The sequence below is a fragment of the Gigantopelta aegis genome, chromosome 4 (genome assembly GCF_016097555.1).
Source record: "Gigantopelta aegis isolate Gae_Host chromosome 4, Gae_host_genome, whole genome shotgun sequence".
Taxonomy (NCBI): domain Eukaryota; kingdom Metazoa; phylum Mollusca; class Gastropoda; order Neomphalida; family Peltospiridae; genus Gigantopelta; species Gigantopelta aegis.
The window spans coordinates 21931001-21949130 of NC_054702.1; the positions used below are offsets into that span (position 1 = coordinate 21931001).

An 18130-nucleotide genomic window follows, 5' to 3' on the forward strand; every position below is an offset into this window, starting at 1 on the left:
TTAATTGTTAAAAAGATTTTTAAAAATTATTAATAATTAGGGTTTTTTTGTTTGTTTTTTGTTTTTTTTTGTTGGGGGGGGGGGGGGGGGGATTGTTTGTTTTTTCCCACTACCCTCTTTCCTTTTTACTCCTTTGAATTCCATCTCATTTCTTCCTACCGGTAGGTAATCTGTCAACTCCTATCTTTCAACTCCTTTTGCTGTCCAACTCCACATCCCAGTCCTTGTCTCTCCAACCGCGACAGGTGCTATCCGTGCCACACACCTGTTATTCCCCATCAGCTTTTAGCTGTGGGCTTAGTATGACCACTTCGGAGAGTGTTCGGTAGTTACTTCTGGCATTGTTAAGAGGCACTTGTAACTACAAACTATGCTCCCCTACAACCGGTGGTCGTTAAGTTTTTTTTTTTTTAGTATGATTTACAAATGTTTTGAAAAATATATTTTGCAGTGGTCGGTTTTATGGATCTAATGAGTCATGGAGTCCAAAATCTCAGGAATTACGGGACATTTTGCGAGAATTGGAAGAGGTGTGGCAGAGTTTGGGGAAACCTGGAACGAAGGAGGTCTCTTCAGAAAGTGTGAGGTATCTGTGTAAAAGATTTTTTTTACGTGCTGAGGTGTCGTTAAACATCTGTTCTAAGTCTATTCTGTGCAACTTTTTTAATTAAAAAGAAATTGTAATGTTTTTAAAAAAATGTAATAATCTTTATTATGGTATCTCAGAAGAAATATAAGTAGTTTCAAGGTATAAAAGTAATAAAGTTTATAAAACTGAAAATAAATTATAAAATTGTAAATTAAGTTTTTTTCTAAAATGAATTTTTTTTTAACATAAATTCTAAAATTTTCAAAATGTTAAAATTCTGAAATGCTTAAAATTAAAAACAAATTTTAAAAATTAAAAAAATTAAATTAACTTTCTTTTTCTCCAAAATATCCATCAGAATGTGGTAATTTGTTTTTCAAAGATAAAGTTATTTTTGTTTGCAAACAATAAGGTTAATTTTGTATATTTTTATTTCATGATAATTATATTGTAGTTTTTGTTTAATTGCAGTTTATTTTACAAATTACAACATACTAAAGATTTTGTTTAAACATCAAGTACAAATACCAAGTACATGTAAACGTTTTTTAACTCTTGAGAAATGCAAAATTACATTTTTATCTTCATATTTTATTTGTGTATGTAGGTGGGGGTTTTATGATTGAATGTAACCACAGGCATATTGGGGGGGTTATTGTCACACTGTTATTTTTGGGTAGGTAATTTACCTACATTTAAGTTATACATTTTTTTATTTTCACGACTGGTATATTAAAGGCTGTGGTATGTGCTATCCTATCTGTGGGATGGTGCATATAAAAGATCCCATGCTACTAATGAAAAAATGTAGTGGGTTTCCTCTCTATGACTGTCAAAATGACCATATGTTTGACATCCAATAGCCAATGATTAATAAATCAATGTGCTCTAGTGGTGTCATTAAACAAAACAAACTTTTAAACTTAACTTATATAAGGCTGAAATAAAGGCCTTTGCATTTAATACAACATACAAGTATTACGGGTCAACATGTACTTGAAAATACTTTTCATATATTTAGCTGCCACCTTAGGGTTTATTTACTGAGTAAATTATGCAAGCCACTTTAGTGTTCACCACTTAATTAACTGGTCTCAGTTAATGCTACATTTATGAACTGTAATACTCAGTTATTAACAGTTACTGAAATTTAATACATCAGTTATTAACAGTTACTGTTATTTGTAGTATTATAAATTTGTCGATGTATTGTTTTTGAAGGTCAGGTTCGCGACAGAGAGTGTTGTCCAGTAAGAAGCTAACAGATTCACTGAAGTCAGGGACATACCTCGGTCGACCTTTCTCTGCAGGTACACACTTTCATGTAACAGGATAATTTTGCTGCTACTAAAATGTATGCTCCTTTCTTCCATCCATCTATCCATATATACTGTCTGTCCATCCATTCATCCATCCATCCATCCATCCATCCATCCATCCATCCATCCATCCATCCATTCACCAAACCAAAAAACCATCCATCCACTCACTCATCCAACTAAAACTCCTCCCTTGATCCCATCCATCCATCCATCCATCCATCCATCCTTCCTTCCTTCCTTCCTTCCTTCCTTCCTTCCTTCCTTCCTTCCTTCCTTCCTTCCTTCCTTCCTTCCTTCCTTCCTTCCATCCATCCATGCATCTAAAACTCCCTTAATCCCATTCATCCATCCATCCATCCATCCATCCATCCATCCATCCATCCATCCATCCATCCATCCATCCATCCAATTATCCATCTGTCCATACATCCATCCAATTATCCATCTGTCCATCCATCCATCCATCCATCCATCCATCCATCCATCCATCCATCCATCCATCCATTCACAAGCCTTGCAAGAACGGACATTTTGTTCCTGCATCGCTCATGTAAATTAAATCTTTCGTTCAGACATTAAATTTATGATGCCTTTTACATGGACCTAACATACACTAATCATTCTGTTTGTTAGTCTCGAGTGCGTCTCAAACGGACGTCGAGGAGATCCCGGCTAACCTGTCAGACATCGGGTCGCGCCCAAGTTCACGGTCCCGCCCGAGTTCGCAGTCTCACTCCCGGTCCACACACTCCAGGTCGGGGGTGTGGGTGAAGGCGGGCTCCATCAGCGATACCACAACACCACCCATGACCACAGCCTCACAGAAACACGGGAGCGAAAGATCACGCAGCGCCAAATCAACTCGGAGTCGAGGCAACACTTCACCATTCATTGAGGATGACAGCACAAGTATGTGTTTATTAGACAGGAGTTTTGTCTGGTATGATGTTAAAATGAATATATTGCATACTTTTCAAAACGAATAAAAGATAATAAAGAGAATACAAGTTAACAGATAACGATATATTGCATACTTTTCAAAACGAGTAGAAGATAATAAAGAGAATACAAGTTAACAGATAATGATAAAGTTAGTTTTGTTTGATGCCACCACTAGAACACATTGATTTATTAATCATTGGCTCAAACATGATTTGAAACATGATATGTCAAACATTAGGAAATTGCGACATATAGTTTTAAGAGAGGAAACTTACCACATTAGTTGCAAGGGATCTTTTGTATGTGTTCAAAACCCTAGTGGTATATGAGCAAGTAAAACTAGTTATCTGCCTACCTATATGTACATTCGACAGACAGGATAGCACATACTATGACCGTATATACCAGTTGTGGAGCACTGGCTGGAATGAGAAATAACCAATGGGCTCAGCGACGGGGAATCAATCCTAGAGTGACTGTGTGTCCACGAGCACTTTGCCACTGGGCTATGTGCTGCTCCACAAGCTGATAGAAAACAAGGTGAAATCATCTGTCATCCTTTAAAGAAAGTCATTATTGATCTAATAATGCATTTTAATTATGGTTCTATGGCATCAGACTCTCAACCTTAACGTCCATGGCTACATGATGTAACTGGGTGCGATGTAGCCCAGTGGTAAAGCACTCTCCTTATGTGCAGTCCGTCTCGGATCGATCTCTGTTGGTGGCCCATTGCGCCGTTTCTTGTTCCATCCAGTGCACCATGACTGGTAATGGTATATCAAAGGCTATATGGTATGTGCTATCCAGTCTGTGGGATAGTGCATTTAAAAGATCCCATGCACCTAATGAAAAACATTTAGCGGGTTTTATGTCAGAATTACCAAATTATGTTTCACATCCAAATAACCAGTGATCAGTAAATCAATGTGCCCTAGTGGTGTACTTAAACAAAATAAACATTATATTTAACTTTTCAAAATATGTAAAAGACAATAACGATCAATGAAATAAACATATGTCAAACTTTAAAGAAAGAAAAAAATATTTATTTACCAATGTATTTTAATTATTGTTATATGGCGTCGGACTGTCAACCTTTACGTCCATAACTACATGATATACCATTACCTGTTTGCTTGGTTTCTGATATTGTGCCAAGTTGTAGGTTTTCACAGCTGATGGCTCTTTTGTCAAGGTGGGTGGGGATGTAGCTCGGTTGTATAGCGCTCACATGATGCATGATCAATCTAGGATCGATTCCCATCGGTGGGCCCATTGGGCTATTTTTCGTTCCAGCCAGTGCTCCACAACTGGTGTAACAAAGGCCATGGTATGTACTATCCTATCTGTGAGATGGTGCATATAAAAGATCCCCTGCTGCTAATCGAAGAGAGTAGCCCTTGAAGTGGCGACAGTGGGTTTCTTCTCTCAATATATGCGTGGTCCTTAACCATATGTCCGACGCCATATAACCATTAATAAAATGTTGTTGAGTGTGTCGTTAAATAAAACATTTCTTCCTTCCTTTTGTCGATTTCTGCTGTGTTGTAATTCTTTCTGTTTGTGTTGTTGACAGGTGCCGACCAAACAGCAGGTGAAGAAGACAGCTGGGTGCAGAGTGTCCACGTTGCTGTAGATGTTAAAGCTGGGTGGGTATTAACTGTTAAAGATTGGTGGGTATTAACTGTTAAAGCTGGGTGGGTATTAACTGTTAAAGCTGGGTGGGTATTAACTGTTAAAGCTGGGTGGGTATTAACTGTTAAAGATTGGTGGGTATTAACTGTTAAAGCTGGGTGGGTATTAACTGTTAAAGCTGGGTGGGTATTAACTGTTAAAGCTGGGTGGGTATTAACTGTTAAAGATTGGTGGGTATTAACTGTTAAAGCTGGGTGGATATTAACTGTTAAAGCTGGGTGGGTATTAACTGTTAAAGCTGGGTGGGTGTTAACTGTTAAAGATTGGTGGGTATTAACTGTTAAAGCTGGGTGGGTATTAACTGTTAAAGCTGGGTGGGTATTGACTGTTAAAGATGGGCGGGTGTTAACTGTTAAATATGGGTGGGTTTTAACTGTTAAAGATTGGTGGGTGTTAACTGTTAAAAATTGGTGGGTATTAACTGTCAAAGATGGGTGGGTATTGACTGTTAAAGATGGGCGGGTATTAACTGGTGGGTATTAACTGTTAAAGATGGGTGGGTATTGACTGTTAAAGATTGGTGGGTATTAACTGTTAAAGATGGGTGGGTATTGACTGTTAAAGATGGGTGGATTAAAGATGGGTGGGTATTAACTGTAAAAGATGGGTGGGTATTGACTGTTAAAGATGGGTGGGTGTTGACTGTTAAAGATGGGTGGGTATTGACTGTTAAAGATGGTGGGTGTTCACTGTTAAAGATGGGTGGGTATTGACTGTTAAAGATGGGTGGGTGTTGACTGTTAAAGATGGATGGGTATTGACTGTTAAAGATGGGTGGGTATTGACTGTTAAAGATGGGTGGATTAAAGATGGGTGGGTATTAACTGTAAAAGATGGGTGGGTGTTGACTGTTAAAGATGGGTGGGTGTTGACTGTTAAAGATGGGTGGGTATTGACTGTTAAAGATGGGTGGGTGTTCACTGTTAAAGATGGGTGGGTATTGACTGTTAAAGATGGGTGGGTATTGACTGTTAAAGATGGGTGGGTGTTAACTGTTAAAGATGGATGGGTATTGACTGTTAAAGATGGGTGGGTGTTGACTGTTAAAGATGGGTGGGTATTAACTGTTAAAGATGGGTGGGTGTTGACTGTTAAAGATGGGTGGATTAAAGATGGGTGGGTATTAACTGTAAAAGATGGGTGGGTATTGACTGTTAAAGATGGGTGGGTGTTGACTGTTAAAGATGGGTGGGTATTGACTGTTAAAGATTGGTGGGTGTTCACTGTTAAAGATGGGTGGGTATTGACTGTTAAAGATGGGTGGGTGTTAACTGTTAAAGATGGATGGGTATTGACTGTTAAAGATGGGTGGGTGTTGACAGTTAAAGATGGGTGGGTGTTGACTGTTAAAGATGGGTGGGTATTAACTGTTAAAGATTGGTGGGTATTAACTGTTAAAGCTGGGTGGGTATTGACTGTTAAAGATTGGTGGGTATTAACTGTTAAAGATTGGTGGGTATTAACTGTTAAAGATGGGTGGGTATTAACTGTTAAAGATGGGTGGGTGTTGACTGTTAAAGATGGGTGGGTGTTGACTGTTAAAGATGGATGGGTATTGACTGTTAAAGATGGGTGGGTATTGACTGTTAAAGATTGGTGGGTATTGACTATTAAAGATGGGTGGGTATTGATTGTTAAAGATGGGTGGGTGTTAACTGTTAAAGATGGGTGGGTGTTAACTGTTAAAGATGGGTGGGTATTAACTGTTAAAGATTGGTGGGTATTAACTGTTAAAGCTGGGTGGGTATTGACTGTTAAAGATGGGTGGGTGTTAACTGTTAAAGATTGGTGGGTATTAACTGTTAAAGATGGGTGGGTATTGACTGTTAAAGATGGGTGGATTAAAGATGGGTGGGTATTAACTGTCAAAGATGGGTGGATATTGACTGTTAAAGATGGGCGGGTATTAACTGGTGGGTATTATCTGTCAAAGATGGGTGGGTGTTAACTGTTAAAGATGGGTGGGTATTAACTGTTAAAGATGGGTGGGTATTAACTATCAAAGATGGGTGGGTGTTAGCTGTCAAAGATGGGTGGGTGTTAACTGTCAAAGATGGGTGGGTATGAACTGTCAAAGATGGGTGGGTATTGACGGTCAAAGATGGGTGGGTGTTGACTGTCAAAGATGGGTGGGTGTTGACTGTCAAAGATGGGTGGGTAATCCTTTTTGCAACATCAAAGTAATAGTGGCATGCAGTGTAGGTTGAGTCCACAACTGATGCTGCATCATCGCATGCTGTAACATTTTTAAAATGTTTTCTCAACATTTGTATAGTTTCCTCTTCATTATTAAAAAATTCTTGTGGTAAGATTTTAAAGTTTTTTTTTTTTTGGGTGGTGGTTTCTATTTGTTTTTTATTCTTATATTTTGGTTGTATCACCCGATTATATTTAAACTCTTCTAGATCGCGTAGAAGCAGTGTATCGAAAGAGGAAGTCTCATCAGGTGCCACACATCCATTAAAACCACAGTACATGGGTGAGTGAGGATACTCAACAGTGCTTTACTCATAAAGTTAAACTTTAATGTTCAAGTTTGTTTTGTTTAATGACGCCACTAGAGCACATCAGTCTATTAATTGTGAAAATTAACTATTGCTATGAGGCAGTTGTAAGCCACTAAAATAGATGTCAAATGGCAGTTAGAAAAAAGTTAAAGTTTGTTTTGTTTAACGACACCACTGGAGCACATTGATTTATCAATCATCGGCTATTGGATATCAAACATTTGGTAACTGACATATAGTAAATGGCAGTTAGATGATGATTTGATAATTTTCTAAGAAGGATACTAACTCTTTGTTTAAGAATGAATCTAACATATACCAAATACCTTTTATGAAACTCGGTGTTCAATGAAAAACATTCTAAGCCATACGATCTTCATAAAAATATGGGAAATAACTCTCATGTCATAGGCATTCGTCAATTTTCACTTAACAAAAAAACTGACAAAGTTACATGTACATCATGGATGTCTGATACCAATGAATACATCTGAGATGTTCCGAATAGTAGGTAAACAAATTTATTATTTAACTAATTTGCACTTCTTCACAAAGACGATTTTAATCATTAAAATGGCACTTATGACTACCACAAGGCTCCTTTGTTGATTTTTTTTTTTTTACCACTATCCCAAAGGAATAGTGAATTTCAAAAAACACTATTCCGTCTAACAATGTATTATCCTTTCAATTATTAATAATTATATTTCTGTTACATTCATTACAACATAACGTCATCCGATTGGTCCAGACGTAGCAACGGGAGTTTGTTCATTTCTCGATGAACGTAAAAATTATGTCGTCAGGGAACGTCATACATGTATGTGATGACGTCATTTTATATGGGCAAGTTGTCTTAATGAGCGTTATTGTTTATGGATAAAAAATAATTCAAAATAAAGTATCAAGTTTTAGTGTTATTATTAGCATGTATCATTCAAATTTAATTATAAGTATTGTCTGTTATTTCTTTTACGTTCATCTGGGTATGAACAAAAAAAATCATCCGCAATTTAGAAATTTACTATTTGCGGAATAGTGGAATAGCATAAAATTCGACCCCTCTTAAATGTGCCATCTGTAAAACTTGACGTAAGTCACTACAGTTAATCTTAGCTACGATTCTTTCACAAAATGGGGCCCACGTGTGTATTCTTTAGTTACCTGCACATGGGTTACCATACATTATGTTCATTTTCATGTCTGCAGCCACGTAATGTTGCAGGATGACCACATTTGAAAACAGTTGGAGGTCAACTCAACTAGAAACGAATGGACAGCTGCCTTAGTAACACCCATTTATTCATCTGTTACACTTTTGTTCACATTCCAATATTCTCTTTCTCTATTGAAAATGAAGATATCTGGACATAACCAATATTTTGATCATAGATTGTGTAGTAGTGATGGTATAAAGTGTTCCTACTGACAGTATGTAGTGGGAATTTTCCTATTAACTCAGTTGGTAGAGTGCTGGATTCTCGTACTGAGTGTCTGTGTTTCATATCCCCTCATTGGAGGTTGATTTTTCTGTTACATTTGGAGCTGATGTAAACCCAGTTTTGTTTTTTTAACACAAGAATACAATTATAACCCAGTTAGAACCTGTAACAGTCAACTGGCTGTGACCCACAGCTCCAGGACATAACTTCACTTGAGGGGGAGTATGTTGTAGTGTTGGTATAAAGTGCTCCTACTGGCAGTAGCTAATGGGAATATGAATTCTTATACTGAGAGTCCATGGTTCGAATCCCCACAGTGGAGGTTGATTTTTCTGTTAGATTATAAATAATAAAACAATGAAAGCATTAATAATGTTAAGCATTTTTACATAACTATACAGTGCATCGAAAAACACATGGTTATCTCCTAATTTCCGTAGTCTGTTTTTTGTTAATGAAAGTCTTTTTTTTTTTTTCTTTTTTTTTCAGGAACACTTGATGATTTACTTGATGACACATTATCGGGGACCAATCAGTTAAGTGTTTCTGACAACGAGCAATTTAGTACAACGGAAAACGAATTGTCAATAGGTGAATAAATCAAATTTTGAAGCTTTTTAGAATAAAATGGAATTTTGGTAATAATGTTTCAAAACTATTGTTCTGTTTCTACGTTAATATTTTATTTAGTATTTATAATAAATATATTTATGTCATGTGCCATCGACTGATCTGCACTATTGATTGATCGCGCTGTGGCATTTATCGGTCATTAGTGTAGCCATTGGTAGATATGCTAGCATCAGTCAATCGCTCTGCGCCATCAATGGTTCTGTTGTTAGCGTAGCCATCGGTACAGTGCAATCTACTGATAAGTTATGGCTACACTTAAAACAGTTACATTGATGATGCAGCGCTATCAATCGATACTTGAGTATGGCTATGCTAATAATGGGGCCATTGATACTGCAATGTTCTCGCTCGGTGCTTATGCGATCTATCAAAGCTTGCGCAATCTATCAATGGCTACGAAAATGATGGATCCATTGATGGCACAGTGCAATCGATCGATAATGCAGTTCAATAAATGATGCATGACATATATATGTGTATGTATGTATGTATGTATGTAGTAAACCTGTCTAAACCAAACCCTGCTAATCAAGGCTCACCCTGTTAGTATGAATATTCAGGGAACACATTTTAACATGAAAGATCATTCAATTTTTATGCTGATTACTCATCTTCAACTGATGTAAATGAGAAATCAAATTATAAATTTGACTGGTTATGCAGATGTAATCAAAAGAGAATGATTGGATAACTGGGTTATAAATGATTTATATTGAATTGTGCGTATTATTTGGTGTCTAAGTTCTGCAGAGATGCCAACCATTACAAATTTGGTGGAATCATTATGAATTTAAAGCATAGATTATGCTATTACGATTGTCTTGTTCGAAATTCTGATGTTTAGAAAGAAAATCGTAATTTCGCGTATTTGGTGTCGGATCGTAGTTTGGAAGGCACAAATGTTGTTAACACCGGAGAAATGGAACTTTTCCCCTCATCATCAACAATCATATATTGGTTTCCTGCTTTGTTCTTTAAACTTACGGATTCCGAATAGCAAGCATAGCAAGCGTGACGATATAGAATAAATCAGTCTAGCAATCGATCTTCCGAAAAGCCCCGATGTTTGCTGGTTGGGTATGGCCTTGAACTTGACTTTACCAAAATGTCGAAAAACACGCTCCTGAGTCATCACTGATAACATTCTTATCTTGGGGGGGGGGGGGGGGGGTGATTCCTATTTTTGAAGGCCTGGATTCCTGTGACACTCCAACTAGGGTTGGCATCTCTGAGTTCTGTACAGACATGTCGAATAATGTGAAATTTAGCGAACAATACTTGGAGCCAGTTTTACATCTTCCTTAATGAAATAACTATTTAATAAAAATTGGGTTTTATTTAGATAGATCTCGCTACATCAGCATATATAATTATTATGTATATATATCAGCTTTATTATTCATCTGTATTGCTATTTATAGCATTCATATTAATTTTCTACTTGTGTCTAGTTGCTTGCTCTTCTTGCATTATTGTACATGTTTAGTTTAATCATTAGCCTAGTTTTAGGTAACATGCTTTCTAATATATATTCATATGCTTTTGCTTAATCTTTGTTCTGTAAATATTTATCACTTCAGATTTGACGTACAGTTTGTTTTAGAACTGAAGTGTTATCATTCTTGGGGTTTTTTTTTTTTCATTTTTCATTTTTTTTTTTATTTTAGAAAATGTTTTTAATTAATATATTTATTTATATTTTTTTCAATTTTTATTTATTATTATTATTTTATTATTATTATTATTATTATTATTTATTACTTTTTTTTCTTTGGGGGAGGGGGCCTGTCTTCTCAAACTATATTAAAGAATATAGAAATTAGACTGTTTATAACTAAAGCTTGTGTATCTAAAGTTTTCAGATACATTTTTATATTTTAATTTTATTTTTTTAAATGAATTAAAATGAGATTGGTGGTATAGTTGATAACACCTCTTTGCTATTACAAACTTTAGTAGCCATACATGTCCCTGTATCTGCCTGTTGTGTATTGCTTTGCATTTTAACTCGCTAGTTAGCTGGAAATTAGTGCTTTTGTTCTAGACGACCAAACATGGCTGCAGAAAATGTACCGTGCCCGAGAGTTCTCTCCCCTTTCCACTCCATCTTCACTATCAAGATCCCTGTCACCACCGATTTGCCAAACGTTCATACGGGACGCAGGTAAAGTATTTAATACCCAGCTATAGTCCGTCCCACAGGGAATGCCTTTTTTCAATACTATGGAATTTACTACAAGTTATTTATTTCAGAGCCAATTGTTTTCTAAATTGCATATTTAAACAAACCGGCCTTGGCGTCGTGGCAGGCCATCGGTCTACAAAAAAGGCATGGGATTTTTAATCCAATACATTGAGTGCTCCAAAGGAGGTAGGGGACGGAAACCATTAGGTGATCCCCTGGTTCAACAAAGGCCATGGTTTGTCTGCGCAAATAGATCCCTTGCTTAATAAGAGTAGGGTGGCAATCGCAATAGTGCATGATGACACCATATAACAAAAAAATGTGTTGAGTTCGTAAATTTTCTTTCTTTCTAACAAAGTAAAAAACATTACATGGGACGGACTATAGACCCCTATATAGCTTCTGCAGTAGTGCATTTAAAGGGGCAATCGCAATTACATGACCAAAAGTATCTCATTGACTGCTATCTTGAATTACTTGTGCATACAAATTACTATTTATAAATTTATATTATTGGAAAATCTAATATAGGTGATAGACAGGTGAGTATGAGGTGTCACATTTTCAGGTTGATTTGTGTATCCATATTGAAACATTCAGTGAATACATAATGAAGATTTTCTATTCTTTGTGGGGTGGGACGTAGCCTAGTGGTACAGCGCTAGCTCGATGCGTGGTCGGTGTGGGATTGATCTCCGTCGGTGGGCCCATTGGGCTATTTCTCATTCCAGCCAGTGCACCACAACTGGTATATCAAAGGCCATGGTATGTATTACCCTGTCTGTGGGATGGTGCAAATAAAAGATCCCTTGCTGCTTATCGAAAAGAGTAGTCCATGAAGTGGCGACAGTGGGATTCCTCCCTTAATATCTGTGTGGTCCTTAACCATATGTCTGACACCATATAACTGTAAATAAAATGTGTTGAGTGCCTTGTTAAATAAAACATTTCCTCCCTTCCTATTCTTTGTATTCTTGGTCAAGGATTTCTTGGGATAATCACTGTTTACACCGAGTTGCAGCACATTACAATTTTGATACATGTATTTGCGAGTTAATTATCCAAAGGAAATGTTTTATTTGATGACGCTCTCAACACATTTTATATGGCATCGGATATATGATTCAGGACCATACAGACAGGATAGTACATACCACAGCCTTTGTTACACCAGTTGTGGAGCACTGGCTGGAACGAGAAATAGCCCAATGGGCCCACCGACGGGAATTGATCCTAGACCGACCGTGCATCAGGCGAACGCTTTACAACTGAGCTTTGTCCCGCCCCTTAATTACAAGAAGATTATATGTAGTAATACTGATTAATTTGTAGTTATTTATCACAAATAAATGTAAAATGTATCGAAATATGACAATTGTAACTTTAGGAATTCACCTTTAATGATTGATTTTAGATGAAGATCAACTTTAAAAAAATACACAGAGAATTTTTCTTTATGTCCATTCTCTCCATTGATATTTTTCTTACAAATTCTTTGTTGTTTTCTGTTTGTGTTAGAAATATGGGGTTTTTTTTTTTTTACTACACTAGATAACAGCAAACTAATAGTTGTTTTTATACTGATTAATAGCTGTGTGTTGTTTTAATAGACAATATAATGTTTATATTGTACTGTATAATACATTGTTAAAGATTTTAATAGAATAAGTTGTTGAAGATTTTAAAATATTGAATAGCAAGAGTAAAACTCAACTGAGAAGAAATAAAGTGATTAATATGCTATATTAAGGGTATTAGAGTTAAATTTACTTGCTTTACACTATTGTTTCAGTTCACAAGATTGCTGATGAAACCATTGATGGAGACCGATCTTTACTTTCTGAAACACAGCAAGAGCAGACTCGTGTCTCTGGCCAAGCTTCCATCTTAGATGATAAAGATACATCTGAACTGGATGACCAGGGAAGGATAACAGAGTTAGACCAGCAAGATTCACTATCCAAATCAGAATCTATTCCGGAAGACAAATCACAAGCTGCCAAATCAGAATCTATTCTAGATGATGGATCACAAGCTGCCAAATCAGAGTCTATTCCAGATGACAGATCACAAGCTGCCAAATCAGAGTCTATACCAGATGATGGATCACAAGCTGCCAAATCAGACCAAGACAAAGCAGCAGAGAGTGGCATGGAGGAAGGATTAGTCGAGTCTGAGGTATGTGGTGACTCTCAAGATCTCCGCGAGGAGCTTCAGGAGGAAGAAAAGGATGAAGGACTCGGATATGATGACCTGGAGAGGAAGAAAGCAGACAGTACCAAATCTGAGATCCTTGAAGAACCGTCTGAAGAAGGATCTCCACAGGTCTCTGATGGCATTGGCACAGAACAAGGATATCCACAGTTTTCTGATGGGCTTAGCATTGAACAAGGATATCCACAGGTCTCTGATCGACTTGGCACCGAACAAAAGACTGCAGTGTCTGAATATGCTTATAAAAAACTGGATGACCTTGGGCCAATATCGGAGGAAGATGAAAGCACAGTGCCTCAGACATTGGTGGAGAAAGATGCTGATTCGTTATCCAAAGAAAGGAAAATGAAAACGCCAACGTCAGAACTTGAGCAGGATGTTTCTGTTCCAGTTACTGATGATAAGCAAAAGGTGAAGAATGACAGGAAGGCATTACCTCAAAAGAAGATGGATGAACCGGTTGTAAAGAAGAGAGTATCTATTGCTGAAACGGATGTGAGTGTGTAGAGACTAAATGTAGCTATATATAGTCTTTGTGTTTTCATTATACCTGTACAAGCCTGAATTGTGCAGCAGAAATGTAGAGTTTGTTAATTTTAAAAAAAATGTTTATGGTTATAAACAATGTTTTATTATTTTAAACTACTTTTGTAGATATAGACATAGAACAATTTAGTAATACAATTATATTTTATGTCAAAACTGTTAAAAAGAGTGGTCATGATATGTACTATCTGACCCATCTTTGTCACTTAACATAGAAATTTGTTTTTGTTTGTTTTGTTTAATGACACCACTAGAGCACATTGATTAATTAATCATCAGCTATTGGATGTCAAATATTTGGTAATTATGACTCATAGTCATCAGAGGAAACCAGCTACATTTTTCTTAATGCAGCAAGGGATCTTTTATATGCACTTTCTCACAGACAGGAAAGCACATACCACAGCTTTTGACTAGTTGTGGTGCACTGATTGGAATGAGAAAAATCTCAGTCAGTTCAATGGATCCACCGAGGTGGTTGGATCCTGCAACACAAGCACCTCAAGCAAGCACTCAACCGACTGAGCTAAATCCTGCCCCACTTAACACAGATGTGGCTAGATACATGGCAGCGATGTATGTAGCCTTGGCTCATTGGGGCTGGTATCTACACTGCAGGGGAAAGCCTAGTTATAAAAACTTCACACCTCGTCTAACCATTGCCATGCAAAGCACAGGTTATAACTAGTTGAGTAATAATATTCTGCCTTCTTTACTTGGACCCACTGGGCTATTTCTTGATGCAGCCAGTGCACCACGACTGGTACATCAAAGCCTGTGGCTGTGTCTATGGGATGGTGCATATAAAAGATCCCTTGCTGCTAATTAAAAAGAATAGCCCATGAAGTGGTGACAGCGGGTTTCCTGTCAGTATCTGTGTGGTCCTTAACCATATGTCTGACACCATATAATCGTAAATAAAATGTGTTAAGTGCATCGTTAAATAGACTAAACATGGAACAATTCAGTTTGTACACTGTGCCCTTTTTATCTGGATGGAAACAACCTTATATTGCACTACCTGGATTATATTATTTAGTCTGTTTGATAACTGATAATAGTCATTCTTAATTTTATAATTAGTCAAATGAAACATGGTAGACATATTTTGTTCTCCTGTTTATGTTATAATTATTTAAATGGGACGTGTAAGCATATTTTTTCTCTCACAGAAATCGAAGCCTCTTTCACCCAAACAAAGAGAAACAACTGCGTCACACAAGGCACAAGAGCAGCAAAACGAAGTCAAAGTATTGGAACCAAAACCGCCAGTAAGCAAGAGCCATGGACAAAAGAGTCCTCCTCCAAGGGGAGGTAAATTTGACAGAAAGCCTGAAGTCAAACCAAGGACTGGTGTCAAGTCTTTTGTGAAAGCTCTTGACATCTCTTCTGTTCAGCACGATGAGGACACAGGACAGGCAAGTGAAATAAAGAAGAAACCAGTAATTGTGATTAAAGTGTAAAGTAGACTATCGAAAACCATCTCATTTTACTATTGTGTTGTTTTCTAAACAAAGACATTAATACGAATTTAGTAGTATCATAGGGTCGAGTTCACAAAGCCTGTTATGTCTTACACGTATCTTACACGTATCTTACAAGTATCTTACAAGTATCTTACACGTATCTTACAAGTGTCTTACACGTGTCTTACACATGTCTTACAAATGTCTTACACGTGTCTTACACGTATCTTACTACATACATTTACAATGCTCAAACACCTGCGTTTAAAGTGACAGACTCTAGTGTTTAAACACTAAGGCATATTTTTCACTATTAGTCTTAGAAGCCATTTTAAATAAATGAAATCGGCCATTACAAAGATTTTATTGTTTAGATTATACGTTCCCGTACATCAAAATGTTTCTGGTCATCCTGGTGGGTTTTTTTTTTATCACAAAATGCATGTTTCATATTTTAATGATGATTTTGCAGAAGTCTCCTAAAGCTGACCTGAAACCTGAAAAGCCGCACCATCCGAAGAAGCCTCCTGCGCGTCACGTGGAGACCAAGTCAGACAAGACTAAAGCTGATGTGCTGCCAGAACATATGGCCGATGTCATACACAGACGAAGTGCATCAGAATCGACTCAGGAGCTAGAAGAAGAAATACGCAGAAGTAAGTAGAAACACCTGTGGAGTATGCAGTTGAAAAATATGTGTTCATTGTTCTGTTCACACGTGAAACATGTTAATTGTTCTGTTCACACATGAATAGTGAAACGTGTTCATTGTTCTGTTCACACGTGAATAGTGAAACATCTGGTGTCGAACTTATGCATTTTGAAAAAGATGTGTCCATTATTCTGTTCACACATGAATAGTGAAACGTGTTCATTGTTCTGTTCACATGTGAATAGTGAAACATCTGGTGTCAAACTTATGCAGTTTGAAAAAGATGTGTCCATTGTTCTGTTCACGTGTAAATAGTGAAACATCTGGTGTCGAACTTATGCAGTTTTAAAAAGATGTGTCCATTGTTCTGTTCACACATGAATAGTGAAATGTGTTCATTGTTCTGTTCACATGTGAATAGTGAAACATCTGGTGTCGAACTTATGCAGTTTGAAAAAGATGCGTTCATTGTTCTGTTCATGTGAATAGTGAAACATCAGGTGTCGAACTTATGCAGTTTGAAAAAAATGTGTTCATTGTTCTGTTCACATGTGAATAGTGAAACATCTGGTGTCGAACTTATGCAGTTTGAAAAAGATGCGTTCATTGTTCTGTTCATGTGAATAGTGAAACATCAGGTGTCGAACTTATGCAGTTTGAAAAAAATGTGTTCATTGTTCTGTTCACATGTGAATAGTGAAACATCTGGTGTCGAACTTATGCAGTTTGAAAAAGATGTGTCCATTGTTCTGTTCACTCGTGAATAGTGAAACATCTGGTGTCGAACTTATGCAGTTTGAAAAAGATGTGTCCATTGTTCTGTTCACATGTGAATAGTGAAACATCAGGTGTCAAACGTATGCAGTTTGAAAAAGATGTGTTTATTGTTCTGTTCATGTGAATAGTGACACATCAGGTGTCGAACTTATGCAGTTTGAAAAAGATGTGTTCATTGTTCTGTTCACACGTCAATAGTGAAACATCTGGTGTCGAACTTCAAAATTAGTTACCTTTGACAGTTTTGAAATGTTTATGCCGTAGGTGCAATACTAAACTGTTTTCAAGTGAATTTTTGTACCAAAGTGCGAAACATGAATCATGGCACGTAAACAGGGAACGTTTATGGAAACCCCGCCTTAGGTGCAATACTAAACCATTTAAATTAAAGAGAGTTTTTGTACCAAAGTGTAAAACATGAATCATGACAAACAGGGAACGTTTATAGAAACCCCGCCTTAGGTGCAATACTAAACCATTTAAATTAAAGAGAGTTTTTGTACCAAAGTGTAAAACATGAATCATGACAAACAGGGAACGTTTATAGAAACCCTGCCTTAGGTGCAATACTAAACCATTTAAATTAAAGAGGGTTTTTGTACCAAAGTGTAAAACATGAATCATGATAAATAAACAGGGAACGTTTATAGAAACCCTGCCTTAGGTGCAATACTAAACCCTTTCAAGTGAGTTTGTGTAGCACAGTGTTTTTGTTGTGTGTTTCAGTGCAGGAAGTAATAAGTGGAGCCCTGACCGACCCGACACAGGAGACAGAATGTGGCGAGGGTCTGTCTAAAGAAGAGTTACTGCTGGCTGAGGAAGCACTGCAGGTACACAGGCAGACATTTTGTCTGGAGTCATGAATGAAAATTTAAATGAAGAAAGGAAATGGTTTATTTAACGACGCACTCAAAACATTTTATTTACGGTTATATGGTGTCGGACATGGTTAAGGACCACACAGCTAGAGAGGAAACCTGCTGTCCCCACTTCATGGGCTACTCTTTTCAATTAGCAGCAAGGGATCTTTTATATGCACCATCACATAGACAGGATAGCATATACCACGGCCTTTGATGTACCAGTCGTGGTGCACTGGCTGGAGCGAGAAAATTTAAGTGAAGCCATTTTTGCTTAGTTGCTTACCTTTCTGAAGG

General features: G+C 37.1%; 1 protein-coding gene across 2 annotated transcripts in view; it reads left to right on the top strand.

Moving 5' to 3' along the window:
* The window catches only part of LOC121369729 (trichohyalin-like), a 61546-nt gene that overhangs the window by 24637 nt on the left and 18779 nt on the right, over positions 1-18130 (top strand). Inside the window, exons 4-14 of one of the 2 annotated variants that reach the window (XM_041494783.1) lie at positions 452-586; positions 1811-1899; positions 2545-2820; positions 4433-4505; positions 6957-7030; positions 8990-9091; positions 11178-11297; positions 13111-14027; positions 15251-15496; positions 16017-16200; positions 17700-17803. In XM_041494783.1, the coding sequence (XP_041350717.1) occupies positions 452-586; positions 1811-1899; positions 2545-2820; positions 4433-4505; positions 6957-7030; positions 8990-9091; positions 11178-11297; positions 13111-14027; positions 15251-15496; positions 16017-16200; positions 17700-17803 (2320 nt within the window). The remainder of the gene's footprint in view (positions 1-451; positions 587-1810; positions 1900-2544; positions 2821-4432; positions 4506-6956; positions 7031-8989; positions 9092-11177; positions 11298-13110; positions 14028-15250; positions 15497-16016; positions 16201-17699; positions 17804-18130) is intronic. The other variant, XM_041494784.1, reaches the window with a different exon arrangement.